We start from the raw sequence: 15,192 nt of genomic DNA, 5'->3' as shown, positions 1-15,192 counted from the left end.
CTATGGAGGCTGTAAACAGAGTGCATAATTGTAATTGTAATTTTAATTTAAGTAGATAGAATTAAAATTGAATGCAGTTCATATAACTATTCATATATTAAAGTATAATATACTTTATTTCTCCACATATTGAAGTTTTGTAATAACTTTTCCACGATTTCAAAATAACATCTTCCTTAAAATATTGAGTTTTGATTTCTAAGTGAACAAATTATGTATAAATGTTTCACACATGACCACTGGTTGTAGGTAATCGAAAGATACGTGTGGAATTTAATAGGCAATATTTCCTAAACACAAGAGCTGTACATTTTGAATGATGTGCATGTAGACTAATGTCTAATTTTCAATTGCAAACTGAGTTTAAAGCAGATAATGTGCTTGTAGTTTAGCAGACTTCTTTGGTCTAAAGATTCAGCATGGTGGTTCTTCATAATACGTACATTCAGTTGAGACTCAACATATCCTTTTTTATAAAGAACCCAGGGTAAAGGCTTGAGCTGCTTGATTTGAGTTTCAAGGGTTTTTTAATCAAATGCACATCAAGCAGCATATAACAATAATCACTGGCAATTAAACATACTTTCCACAGGAGTCCTAGGGTCTGGTTTGCGTTCTCTGTGTCAGAATCCTGTAGCTTCATGATATCTATCTTGTTGTTGTTGTTATAGATTTGTACCATGTTTTTGTTTTCAGTTCGTTTGGCTGTCATCTGGCTTTCTTTTGTGTTTTTGCCTGGACAAATTTAGATTAGCATTTTTCATTTTAGATTAGCAAAACTGCAGGTGCTTGTAGGTGTGTGTTTCATCTCTGAGGTGTCCTTTAATCCTTGATTATCTCAATTTCACAATAGTTTCACAATTGTTCAGACAGAGGTTGTTGTCCTGGTGCACTGTCCTTGTTTCAACTTTCTCTCTTTATACATCCTCCGCACCTGTGATCAGGCCAATGACCATCATCCACAAACTTCAATGACTTGAGTTTTGTAACACAGTCATAGGTGCATACACAAAACAGAAGTGGGCCAAACACAGAGCCTTGGGGGGCTCCAATGTTGGTTGAGCCTCAATGGAGTATATTCAATTAAAAATGAAGAATTTCTGGCTGACATAATGCTGGATTTACATTTTTGTTGGTTCTGGAAGAACATTTCAATCAACCAATCAAATTTTAGGAACATAGAAAGGAGCTTTGATTAAAGGGTTAGTTCACCCAAAAATGAAAATTAGCCTGTTATTTACTCACCCTCAAGCCATCCTAGGTGTATATGACTTTCTTCTTTTAGACGAATCCAATCGGAGTTATATAAAAAAATTATCCTGGCACTTCATTGCAGTGGGCGGGTGTTTCTGTTCAACAGTCCAAAACACGTTAAATAAAGTGCACGCATCCGTAAACATAATAAATATTTTTCTATCAATTAGCGACGAACGCAGAGAAAGAACAAAGCAAAATGCCGGTCATGAATTAGAAGTACAAACCAAGGATTTGTAAAGAAAAATGTCGGAGGATTTTGATATAAGCCAAGAGGAAACTGGTTTTCCTTTGCTACAGTAAGGAAACTTTGCTTCTTTTGCTCCTGTAAACAAACTCGTGAGACACATACGTCCTACGTCATCCACTGGAACAGCTTCCGCGTACAACAGTCAGCAGAAGTGATAAAAAGTGTTTATTACGTTTGAAATATGGAAATTTTTCATACAAAAAAATAATGGAATGGAAAATGAATGGACAAATGCATGGAATCGCTACAGGAGGCCTTTATTCATGCCCCGGAGCCGTGTGAGGCATGCTGTTAATAGTGTTCACCGTCTGTTTGATTACATGTCATTAACTAACTGCATGGTTTTTACTGTACATTTCTGCAATATGGACATCAACTTGACAGTCACTATTGATACTACTAAATATAACGTAGAAACTTACATTTTCTGTAAAGCTGCTTTGCAACAATTTGTGTTGTGAAAAGTGCTAGACAAATAAACTTGAATTGAACTGAATTGAAAACTTATGTTATTGTGTGGGAAAAATCAACCATTTTGAAATGTGGTTTCAGGCTTATCTTTGGTTCATGTTCCTATATCTCCCACCATATTCCCCTTTCCTCAACCCAAACTCTTTGCTGCTTGGAGGTGGAAGGTGTACAATCACCATCCCATGAGCATCCCACTGTTCACGTCTTGCAATGACATAACTGCACCGTCATGCCAGAAGGTTTTTCCGATGGTGCTTGAACAAAGAAGATATTTACTGTGATGTTGATAAAAATGTATGGACAAGTGTTTAGGACAGGCTTGATGTCAGTTAATTTGAGATTCTCTAAGTGTTTAAATTTATTGTTTGACAATGCAACCACTGTAGTGTTGTAAAGAATACTGTAAAATAAAATACTTTCCTGTATATGTGACATTTGATGTGTTCTTTCAACATAATTTACTTATAAATATGTTTTATTATGGCTTCTGTACATGTAATCTCTATTCTGATGACTGTGGCTAGTATTTTACAGTACAGTAACATTTATTCAGCACCAGGTAATTTCAAACTGAATATGTAAAACAAACACTTTTAAAAATTGACCACTTACTTTTGAAAATAGTATCAAAGAAATGTAAAAACTGTAAATGCAATCAACAAATAGTATTCTCACATTTACATCTTTCTTATGCAAGAATGTATATCTGCTAGCTGGGTGTACATGCATTATGTCATGATCTTGTTCACCTGTGCTGTCCCTTTACTTTCAATCCATAACAAATAACAATTTTCTTTCACTTTTGTTAATACATAAGTATTTCAATATGCTACGACCACAATCTCTTTGCAAGGCAATTCAGCAGTATACAGACCAATAGATAAGATTGAAGAATATAAAGGCCCCTGGGAAGATCATGCGAGAGTAGTCATCAATGACGCGAGTGTTTTGGATGATACGGAAGCCTCGAAGGGTCTTCTTCTTGGCTCCTGTGGCCTCATTTGCCAAAGACAGGCACTCCACCATGTGGTCTTGTTTATCTGTAGCCTCCTCAGAGGAGACAGGGGCCTGGGTATATCCTGCCAGGCCATTAATATCAGGCTTACTGAATGCTTCATCCAGAATCATAGTCCTTGTGTGAGATATGTCACATGTGCAGGGTAAAGGCTAAAATGGAAAAACACAAACACTTCCATTACCATTTAGAGAACTTTTAACTTGCTTCCAGGTTGTGAATATTACCTTTATACATACAAACTTTACTGAAACTGCAACTACAAGAGGAAAGTTCTTTGAGACAAACTTAAAATAGTGGCTTGACAAAGTCATCCTAAAAGTTTTACATCGCTGAGTAAGGAAATGTAAGGAACACTGACAGGGGCTAGTCTGTGATTTAATTGCCACCCGAATCCAGAACGATAGTGCTTTTCTTCTTACATACATGAAAAATTCACGAAAAACAGCAAGGTCATGTTGTAATTTAACTGCTTTTTATGAATTTACAAGAATGGATCAATCCAAAAGTCATTTTGTAAACTATTTTTGACCACTGCCAAGCACCGTACTGTGCTTCACAGTAACATGGATGCATTTTAAAAATAGACTTTAGTTTCTGAAATGCTGGAACCTGTTTACAAAAAATAATAGCCTGTTACATTACTGTTCAGCTACAGCTGTTAAATTTTAAAACCTTTTTTATAAATTAGGGTTTGCATGACTGATCATTCTACTAGTCTAAGTTTCCAGGACAAAAGTTACCATACGTATGTAAAGAGGACTTATTTCTGATAATTTCCACATTTTTTAAATTACATCCATATTTTGAAGGTATAAAACCCATTAAAATCACAGTGTGCCAATTTTCCTATTAATAAATGTACATTTGTTTTGGGGTGGGGGGGTTCCAAAGTGTTGCTAGACACCTTATAGATTGCATATACTCAGGAGCAGACAATTAGTAACCTGATGCTGTTCTAAAGCAATTTTAAGCTACATTTTTTTTGGATCACAAAAGAAAATATCAAAAAAAAAAAAAAAAAAAATGCTTGCATGCACTTGTCCATTGTTACGAATCCGGTCCGTGGTCTTCCGTCTGCTTGCCACTTGAGGTCACCTTCTGATTATATTGACTCTCACACTACACAGACTTCCACATGTCACCACGGACTACATTTCCCATGCTCCATTTCACTGATTACGCTTACACCTGCAGCCAATTACACATTGTCTGCGTTTATTACTCTCTTAGCGATAGCAACTTTAGAATCAGAATCCGCTTTATAGCCAGGTATGTTTGCACATACGAGGAATTTGTTTTAGTGACAGTAGCTCCACAGTGCGACAGAATGACAGTGACAGGACAGGACAGGACACAGATAATAATAAAAAAAATGTACAAATACACAAAATGGACAATATGCAAAATAGCACAAGCACACTATACAAAATAGACAATTCAGTATGTACAGGTATGTTAGGTAGAAATTTGAAATGTAATAAGTATGTATATTAAATAAAAAATAAAACGTATGATAGTGTTATGTGTTTCATGTTTATTGTTAAGAGTTCAAGTGTTCATGTGTCACACCATCTGGGCCTGGTTCCTTCCTTCTCTTGTTCTCTTTGAAGACCTGGTGCACGTCATCTTCTCTTATCTGCAGTTCAGGTGTGGGGGAGAGGGGGTTTGCAGGAGGTGTGAATGTCAGACTTTGATGTCAGAAGATTTCTCCACAGTGCTAGGGGTTGTGTCTTGTAATTGGTGATGTCTTTCAGACCTTTCCACACTGAAGCCGTGTCACTGGAAGAGAATTGGATCCTTAGCTTATCAGAATAATTCCTACCACTCTGATCTCCTTTTCCAGTGTGTATTTTGCCTATTTATACAAGACTCTGTCCCCATTCCTGTAAGCATCTTATTTGGCCTGATGGAGCTGTCTGAGTTTTGCAGGGAACCACGGTTTGTCGTTGTTATAAGTTAGATGAGTCCTGGTAAGAATGCACATATCCTCACAGAAACTGATATATGATGTTACAGTCTCGGTGTGCTCATCCAGATCATCAGCAGCTTCAAAAACACTCCAATCAGTAAGGTCGAGACAGGCTTGTAAAACCCGCTCTGTCTCATTAGTCCATCTCTTTTCAGTCTTTAATACAGGTTTAACTGATTTCAGTTTCTGCCTGTAGGTCGGAATAAGATGAACCAAACAGTGATCAGAGAGTCCTAAAGCTGCTCGTGGGACAGAGTGATATGCATCCTTTATCGCTGTGTAACAGTGATCCAGTATATTACTGTTTCTGGTGGGACATGTAACATGCTGTCTGTATTTTGGATTTGCTTTATTAAAGTCCCCGAGAATGATTAAAACAGAGTTCGGGTGTTGTTGTTCTGTGTCTGTGATCTGATCAGCGAGTTTCTGTAAAGCTGTGCTCACGTGCACTTGTGGTGGAATGTAAACACTCTCGAGAATGAACGAGTGAGACTCCCCCGGCCAGTAGAAAGGTTTACAGTTGATGAAAAGCGTTTCTTGATCTGAACAGCAAATCTTCTTTAACACAGTTACATCTGTACACCACCTCTCATTGATGTAGAAGCATGTCCCGCCGCCGTGCGATTTCCCCGTTGATTCCGCGTCGCGATCTGCTCTGATCAGCGTGAAATTAGGCAGATGTAAGGCGCTGTCTGGAATGGTGTCATTCAGTCAGGTTTCCGTGAAACGCAGAGCAGCAGAGTTTGAAAAGTCCTTGTTTAACCGGGAGAGCAGAAGGAGTTTGTCTGTTTTGTTGGGTAGAGAGTGGAGATTCGCCAGATGGATGCTAGGCAACGGCATTCGAAATCCACTCTGTCTGAGCTTCACGAACGCCACTTGAGGTTTACAAAAACCAGCTAAAAAAAAAAATCTAGTTTCCCCCGTCTGCGTGTCCTGAAGCGTCTAAACAGCTCCGCAGCTCCGCCGACTACTATGTTCAGAACAGCCACAGTCGAATAGATTACCCCCTAGATTGAATATGAAACTCTTACTAAAACAAAATAGTGATCATAATCATGCTGAGGCTGTGTAGTTTTAAAAGTGTTTAATATATGCTGACTCGTGCATATGATTCGCTCCGTGCGATCGCGTCTCTGGACCGGAGCCAAAGTCCGGATCAGACTGTGCGCACTGCCGCGGTTTACGTGACACAACGTGAAACCAGACCTCATTTGCCCCAATTGTTCCCTATCGCCTACATTGTGCACTACGTGCCATTCACCGTAGAGGAAATACTCAACCGCAGCTTCAGCGTGTATTTATAGTGTAGGGGACGGGCACTTCGGATTCTAGAGAGCATTTGATTGGTCAGAAGATTTGATGAGAAAAACTCGTTGATCCTTTTTGGCGCAAGTGACGAACTACAAGCTTTGAATGCTTAGGCTATATCTTCTTAATGTGAATTTTGTCACTGTTTTGGAGCATACCGGCTTATAGATAACCTTAAGACATATTGATACTAACACCCAAAAAACTTTAATTTTGATTTCATGGGGACTTTAAGTCCACCTCTGCATATACTGTACAAAACTGTTTCATCAAGCCCACATAATGAAGGTGCATTAAGGAAAGTGATAGTGAAAATGATCTTTAGCAAAATAAGGAGACTAATTAAATACACTTGAAAATCAGTTGTGTATTTACCTTCTTCTTTAATTTGCGATCTGTCCCATCATGCACTGTGGTCAGGTAGTTTACGGCAGCATACTCAAGTACCGATAAAAAGACAAAGACGAAGCTGACCCACAGATAAATGTCCACAGCTTTGATGTAGGAGACTCTGGGCATGGAGGCGTTCACTCCAGTGATGATTGTGGACATGGTGAGTACCGTTGTGATGCCTACAAGAAATGACAGCGAAACAGGAATGAAACACAACTGTAGTCACATTATATTTGCATCTAGAACTGCTTACATCAAGAATAACTGGTTGTGAAATCCTGCACCCATTTAAGCATTCAGCTAAACAATCCCACTGGTTTCCCCATTTAATTGACCTAACGAGACTCGTGCAGGAACAGCTCGCCGGTCGATCCAGAAGGACACCCATGACAGCATGACCATCAGCGTGGCGGGAAAGTACGTCTGAAGCAGGAAGAAGAAGATATGACGACGCAGAGTGAAGTTGATGTAAAGACGATTGTACCAACCTGTAGGAGATATGAATTGAGAACAAGTACTAGTAAAAGAAAATGCAAAGATTTCCGATTCTGAAGTCCGTGCAAGGACTGAACTTCAATCTTATTTCTTAAGGGTACTCTTGAGTACCCAAGTCGTGAAAAAAGGAAACTGTAATGCATCATTTATATCAAAACTCTCATCACATAATGATTTATGTGATTGTGTGGTTTTGATATTTCTTGATTTTGGGGAAAAGCATCAGACTTGTCTATTAACTCAGTTAAGTCAGTTAACTTTGAATTTGAAGATAAAATTTTAATTCTCAAACACTGACCACATTTAGTGATACAAAAAAGCAACATTACAAATACCTAAAACATAAGTAATAAATAACTTTATTACTTATAATAAATAATAATAAATAATAAGCTTCAACTTAATCACTGCCTTATTGGCATTATGCGTGCAGTGTGCGTATAAAATGCATGCAAAAAGAAGCCACTCATGACAAAGTCCAAAGTTGCTCAAATCAGATGTCAAATAAACTGATTTTGCGCTTTATATGCATGCAACAAAATGGGATTTGTGCAAGATGTCTGGCAAACTAACCTTAAAGGTGCAAAGTGACAGCATGTCATGCACTAGTAGACAGCCTGAAACTGAAACAGAACTGCCTATAGTTTACTATTTAAAATTAGGCATGTGCACCTGTGCTGCTGTAGAAGGCCAGTCTGGAGGTGGTGTGAAACTTCTGAATGAGGAACTGAGACAGAGAGATCTTGTCATCTGTGCTCAGTGATTCATCTCCACTCTTCCAGTAGAGCATCAGGTCTTCATCAGTGTAAGCATCTGGACACACAGCAGATGAACCGATGTTTGCAGAGACTCTGATGTGATATTTGGCATTAAAGGAATAGTTCATACAAAAATGAAAATGTACTCACTCTCAGGCCATCCAAGATGTAGACGAGTTTGTTTCTTCATCAGGTTTGGAGAAATGCAGCATTGCATCAGTGTCTCAGCAATGGATGCTCTGCAGTGAATGGGTGCCGTCAGAATGAGAGTCCAAACAGCTGATAAAAACATCACAATAATCCACACCACTCCAGTCCATCAGTTAACATCTAGAGAAGACAAAAGCTGTGTTTGTAAGAAGCAGATCCATCATTAAGATGTTGCAACTCTAAACATTAGCTTTTTCTCAAAATAAGATTTCACGAGTTTGCACTAACATATAGTATGCTTGAGCAATTGGTAAGCATATTTGGCGTGCTGTCCGGAGGGAGGGCTCCGAGCTCAGGATAGAGCCCGAACCCAGAAAACATGCATATTTCTCTCCTGATTCAGATGAGACGGACATACTTTATATTAAGTATCCTTAATTACTATGTATTTACATTTACATTAATTATTTGATACAATGTATTTCTTGTGTGTGTATACGTTTACTGTACTTTTACATTGTACTTGAAAATACCGTCCTGTCATGACCATACCTCTACCCAAAAGAAGCAAAAGAAAAGTTTAAATTGAACATGAACACAGTAGGAAAACTGTACCTAACAATTCCTTACTTTATTATTAAGTATTTTCACTGGAGAAAGCCATATTATGGATTATGGGCTTATTATGTATTTCAGCCGGAAGCAACAGTTGAATTTAATAACGTTTTATTGATGGATTTGTGTCTTATTAACACTTAGCTTTTGGCTTCACAAAATGTTAACTGATGGACTGGAGTGGTGTGGATTACTTGTGGATTATTGTGATGTCTTTATCAGCTGTTTGGACTCTCATTCTGATGGCACCCATTCATTCACTGCAGAGCATCCATTGCTGAGACAGTGATGGAATGCTACATTTCTCCAAATCTGATGAAGAAACAAAATCATCTACTTCTTGAATGGCCTGAGGCTGAGTACATTTTCATTTTTGGGTGAGCTACTCCTCAGATACTCCTTTAAAGTCAGGAGAGTTACATGTCACTCACAGCTCTCCAGCTCTAACGTGCAGGTCTGCGTGTCCAGTGGGAACCGACTGAAGTCCATATTACATGCTGAAGTTACAGTCACCCTGAAACAACAACAACGACAACAAAAGACACTGCCAAACATGATAATGTCATCAGAATAAAACAACATGTATGCAAGCATGCATGCAGGTTAAGGTGTGCCATGCATTGTCCAAACACTTGTGTAAATGAAGTTTGTTGTCCAAACCTGAGGCTGTAGAGCACATGTCCATCAGGATATACCCTGATCATGATGTTCTCTGTGGTGGTGTCATGGATGAAGGATCGTTTGGAATGCACAAAGAACACATCAGGAACCCAGATTTTTTTCACCAATCGACCATCAAAAGTCATGCTTTTATTGGTTTTACTGGGAAAAGACAAACGCTCATCCTTCCAGTAGTGTCTCAGGTATAGGGTCATGGTGAAGTCCTGTATGAAAAGTATGCCAGGGATTGACTTTCAAGATCATTGTGTATTTTTTTGCTTGTTAAAATAATTAATGTTAAAATGCGTTCTCCTATCCCTGCTTAGCATGCAGAGTAAGAGTATAGGCAGAGTATAGGCTCTTTGCTTACAGGGTTTAGTAAAGGTATAGTTCTCCCAAAAAATGAAAATTCTGTCAAATTTAACCAAACTGTTGACGGTTGTCCAATATAGTCAATGAATGAATATCTGTCACCATTAATTCTACAAGCATGGTTTTGTTTATATATAGCTGACATAACAGTGGTCTTGTTACTAACTCCATCTGATCACGTGATCTCAACCATGACGGATGTAGAATAAAACAGCTTAGTACACCTTTAACAGTGCAGATACCATTGATGTGGTTACAAAACTAATTTGCTTAGTCCGATTTAAACCTGAAAAAAAAGCTTTTTGCAAGGTGTTAACATGCATTTCTAAACTGCCTTGGAAATATTACCATCTGTTGGCATTACTGAGGCATGTCAGCACTTTTAGCAGCCTTTATCAAATGGGATGGACTGATCCCGATAGGCTGATTCTCTGTGATGTCACTGGATTATCCTCTAGCATATTATGTAAGATCAAATCCACATCGGGCACTGATATGATAAATAAAAGCATATCTAGATGCATCTCTGGTGCTTTCAGAAGGAAAGGTTAATCACAAACACTGAGATCCATATATAATCCATGCAATCTCCTTGATGACATTTGGACTGCAAGTAGCCTACTTTAATGTTAACAATCACAAAAATCATACATTATGTCAATTGTAAAGTATTTATGCATCATTCTTAATGTGCTGCGATTAATTAATGCTGATTTAATTTAAAATGTACAGAAAGGATTTTTTTTTCTTTGCGGACAACAGTGCAAAGCAAATGAAATATGGGTTCCTGGAGTGTGTCTGCATTATAAATGAATGATTCATAACAATCAATGACCAAATAATTAAACTTTTCTTACCATATCTACTTCTGAGATACTGTCCAAACTCTCTACCTGTACATCCACACCCACTGGTACTGCTGGACCTGAAGAGAAGAGAACAGTATTGGTTTCAAGGTTTTTTTATTATAATTTTGCAGTTTGTCATAGTCTTGGTCTGTCTCCACCTGACCACTGAAGCACAAAGAGCTGTGAATATTGCTTGTTCTCCAAAATGGATGGACAACTTAAATATCCAGTCCTTGGACATCTCTTTGGCTGAGTGGAAGACTGACTATATGAGTGAAGAACGAGTGTATTCAAATGTGTCTGAACTTTGTGCAGCCTCTCTGTAGGCATGAGTAAAACAGAAGCAGGAGCTCATACTGAAGACGAGCCAGAGCTGTGTCTTCTTCACCACCACCTCTGTGTGCACTGACCATCTGAAGACCACAGTAATTTAGTCACCAAGAAATTTGATGCTCTAGATACTGGGCTTCTGTTGAGGGAAGTGCTCTCTGTATTGTCTCCTGAAGTTCAGCACAAGCTCCTTGGTTTATCTCCAGACTGATTTGATCATTTTGGAGTACAGGGGTGAACTCTGTGGGCTCTAGAGTTGAGGGTCAGTGAAGATGAGATCTGACTTCCCTGTTGAAAAAACAGGTTAGGTGTGTTTTGAAGCGTGGCAGCTGGTTTGAGCTGGTCCTTAGTTGGTCATGAGCTTGGTTAAGCTGGTCCTGAACCCTCTGGTGCTCTTCGGTCACTTTTGACTGAAAAAAAAATTTCATTGGAATGGAATGAAACTTGGTGACTTTTATGGCATTTGGAATGTGACCACACCAAAAAATTGAAGGCTTGATTCGAGCAGGCTAAGTGGTTGTAAAAAAAAAAACACTTTTGTGTAACAATCTACAAATCTGCCACAATGCAGAAAAAAAGTACACAGCAATGACGGGGTGAAACTCTAAAACATCAAGAGTGCAAAACCAACACATCCACACACACACACACACACACACACACACACACACCTATGAACTGGTGTGACTGTAACACAGCAAATATGTAAAATAAAAGCAATAATTCAACTACAATGCAGTAAAAAAGTGGACCGCAAGGAAGGAGTTACACTCTAAAACATCAAGAGTGCAAAACAGACACATCCACTCACACACACACACACACACACACATGCAGTACACACACTCTCACACACACACAATTATACACATTCAAATGAATTGGTCTGGCTTTAACCATATAGCCATAACCATACCAAGTCAGAAAACTGAAATAAGAGGTTGAAATCAGATCAGACCCAGAAGAATTAAGCTCTGATAAAACATTCCTGTTCACTTTTGTTACATTTTTATAGAATTTTAATATTTTGTGTAACAAAATGCTTTCTCTGTGTTCAGGTTAGACTGTAGTAATAATAATTAAAAAACTGACACTTTAAATCAACATTTCAAACCCCCCCAAAAAATCTAAACCTTTACAAAAAGTTGTCTTTGAAAATGTCTAAAAATATATATGCAAACCCACAACTTAATAAAAATAAGTATTCATGTCTAAAAACCATTAGAGAATTTATAGGCCTTTTATATAGAGCTATATGGGAATCTATGGGCTAAACCATAGAATTGCAGAGGGTTTTCTTATTTTAATCCCACCAGATGGCACTAATCTGGCTTCAAAAAATTGGCTTTGACTCTATTTTAACATGAAACACTGCCATTATTGAAAAGTACGAGAAAAAGGGCTCCAATTCCATCTTTGTAAACAATAGATCGACATTGGGGAATTTGTTTGCTATTTCTAAAAGTGTTTGTCAGCCGTAGATGATTTCCAGCACAAAACTCAAGAATTACATTGAGTCAACACTCAGCGTTATCATTGCCCTCCTGAGAAACAACTACATTTTCAGGATTAAACCTCCACTGGGATTTACGTTCAGGTTGTGAATTTGAATCTGACTGCTGTGATAATGAAGACTGAGAAACATTATGAAGAAGTCAGAAGCAAAAGCAATGTGTAAATTAGAAAAGCCTTCCCAACATCGGCAAGTAATTGAACACCCCAGTGGGCGCTGCTGGTTCAATTAGCAGTAAGTGTAACGTCCAGCCATCCAGACACTGCCTAGAAGAGGTCAATCCTCAGATCTCTGCAGGAACAATGAGACTCGAGCGAGAAGCAGGATATCAGCGTGAGCTCCAGACTGAGAACCTTCAGCAGAATGAGTGAAAGTGACGCAGATGAGACGTGGGAAAGGATACTGACGACAAATGAGACCAAGAAAGACTTTAATTATAAAGTGATACTTGTGGCACTGACCAAACTATATAACACTGGGTAGATCTCACGCTTAAAATATGAAAATTCATTATCAAAATATTCATTATTATTGGTTTAAAATATGATAATCTAAACAAAGGCAGTTAGGGATTGTCAAAAGTTTCACATCACTTTCACATAATAAACATTGAAATGTCGATTCATAAAATATTTCAGAATTTATTGTGTGAAATTCCCATTTATTGTAATCATTTTAAACAACAAATCTTTTTTTACTGAACTTATTGTACTTAGTTACCAAGAAGATAACAGTATCAGTGAAGACCTTGAAATTAATTATGAGACACATGATGTGTGAAGAAAACATATAAATAATAACTTGATGTTTAAGAAAAAATGTTTATTGTTCATTTCCAAACTGTCAAATTACTGAAATGTGCAATATTTAAGATATTTATATTTGAGATCATTAAAATGCTAGCTATAAAATTTGCCTTAACACTAAAACTGTTAGTGCACAAATTAAAGTGTTTAAAAAATAGTTTATTTTCTAAAGGTTCAAAGAGCCAGCTGTGTCCTGGAAACGCCCACCTATATGGATAATGTCATTAAAATATATCCCAAGTCAAAAATTCATGGTCTTAAGATATGCTTTGTTCTCTTTAAACGATTTTAGGGTAAAATATGAGTCTTCACGTTTCGTAACTTTCACTATGGAATTTTGCTAAAATAGATGATGATGATAAACTGATGAACATGTTTAAATCTGTTTATAAAACTGACATTATTTGCACAACTGTGGGGCATAGAAATCATATAAATAATGCAAATGTTCCGGACCACATGTGTGAAAGATCACAGCTGAAAAGTGTGGACATATTCTTAAATATTAACAGCACCTTTTCTTGCAAATAATCACTTTGTGCAACTTAGTAAGCTCCAGTTTAAAATGAGAGTATTAATTTACTAATATTAATTGTATCCGCACAAGTTCAGAAATGTGATGGTCTTATACAATACAATTTGCACAATTGGCATGGGTTGACAATATGGCAAACCAATTTTATTGTGATTTTCATGTTACTAACACACACACACACACACATTTTACCCGCAAATGCTGGTCTCATGGTAAAGTCATGATCATCAACACGCAGCAGATGGTCCGATTTCACCTGATGCGTCTTAGTTTGATCCAGCATCTGCTTGAAAGGTGGACTGCAAAAGAACATCTCAGCACTTCAGTGCAATCTCATACACACAGATGTCTCATGAGCACAACTATTATTCACCACGCAATCTTCAAGTTTTGAGGCAAAAACTACCTATTTAAATGTAAATTAGATGTAAATTTAACTGCACTAAACGTTAAGTAGTATTTTATATGCACATATATGCACTGTTTAACCAAAATGTATTAGTATTTCAAATAAATCATAAAAAAACACTCTGGGCATTTATTAATCGCAATATCATGATCTAGAACTTTAAAAATCATGAACTCCGTTCTTTTCTGTCAAATATTTGTAGTCAACCAGATTGTTGTTTCCTCACTGAATTTCTCAGGTTCAGTTTTGAAAGTAGTTTTTTTCTTTGTAGTCTTAACTGTAAAAAATAAAAAAATAAATATAATAATAAATTTAAACATAAACTGTACATAACCTTAAATGGTTTGCAGTTAATTACAGTTTAACGTTATCTGGTTTAACTGTCACATATAGCTTTCATAATGACAACCTTTAAACCCTTAAACTGCATATTGAACTGCCTATTTTGGTAGTTTTCTTAGCAGAATTTAAACTATAAAACAATTATGCAAAATTGTATTTATGAAAAAGCAAAATATATAAGGACACATCAAAAATACCATTATTTTGCCAGCACAGACAATAATTTGCCTAATGCATTTTATAAAAAACGCACCATTTAAGAAAATTAGTCACAACTCACAAAACCACAAGCATTTTTATAATTAGACGTTTTATTAAGATAATGCAGTATCCTTTGTGACAACTATCCCAGCACTCCATGGTGTCTATTAGCATATTAATTTCTGTTAAAACTGAAATAATAAGCTGAAAGAGAGTGACACTTACGTTCCGTGTTTGTGATTTTCTACAGATGCTCTCCTGAGGTTGTGCTTCATCTTCCCGCACTGACCGAACACACTCACGCACAGCAGAAGAAAAACAGCTTTTATAAAGCCAGACATTGTGAAGGAAAGCCTAGACAGTCATCCGCGCTGGAGAGCATCTCATCTTCCAGTCAGAGTTCATTCAGAGTGAAGTTAGTTCTGCAGCACGCAGGACGCTGGAGCTGAACACGTGCTCTGACTGGTCGAGTCGTTTCTCAGCTCCGTACTCACT

The 15,192-nt window shown here is 37.5% G+C and overlaps 1 protein-coding gene across 1 annotated transcript; it reads right to left on the bottom strand.

Annotated features, from left to right (window-relative positions):
• Positions 1–2,833: 2,833 nt before the first annotated feature.
• Positions 2,834–14,933, bottom strand: LOC306880478 (gamma-aminobutyric acid receptor subunit rho-2-like; the record flags this gene model as incomplete). The annotated part of the gene is made up of 9 exons (XM_079434010.1): positions 14,923–14,933; positions 13,938–14,044; positions 10,571–10,638; positions 9,342–9,565; positions 9,113–9,195; positions 7,831–7,971; positions 6,999–7,151; positions 6,646–6,842; positions 2,834–3,142 (listed from the first exon to the last, which is right to left on the bottom strand). The coding sequence occupies exons 2-9, from the start codon at positions 14,026–14,028 to the stop codon at positions 2,834–2,836; spliced, it is 1,266 nt and encodes a 421-aa protein (XP_079290136.1). The 5' UTR covers positions 14,029–14,044; positions 14,923–14,933.
• Positions 14,934–15,192: the final 259 nt, after the last annotated feature.

Source organism: Barbus barbus (genome assembly GCF_936440315.1).
Source record: "Barbus barbus genome assembly, chromosome: 14".
Lineage (NCBI taxonomy): Eukaryota > Metazoa > Chordata > Actinopteri > Cypriniformes > Cyprinidae > Barbus > Barbus barbus.
The sequence above is the reverse complement of the archived record's forward strand: the minus strand, read 5'-3'. Positions and strand labels throughout refer to the sequence as shown.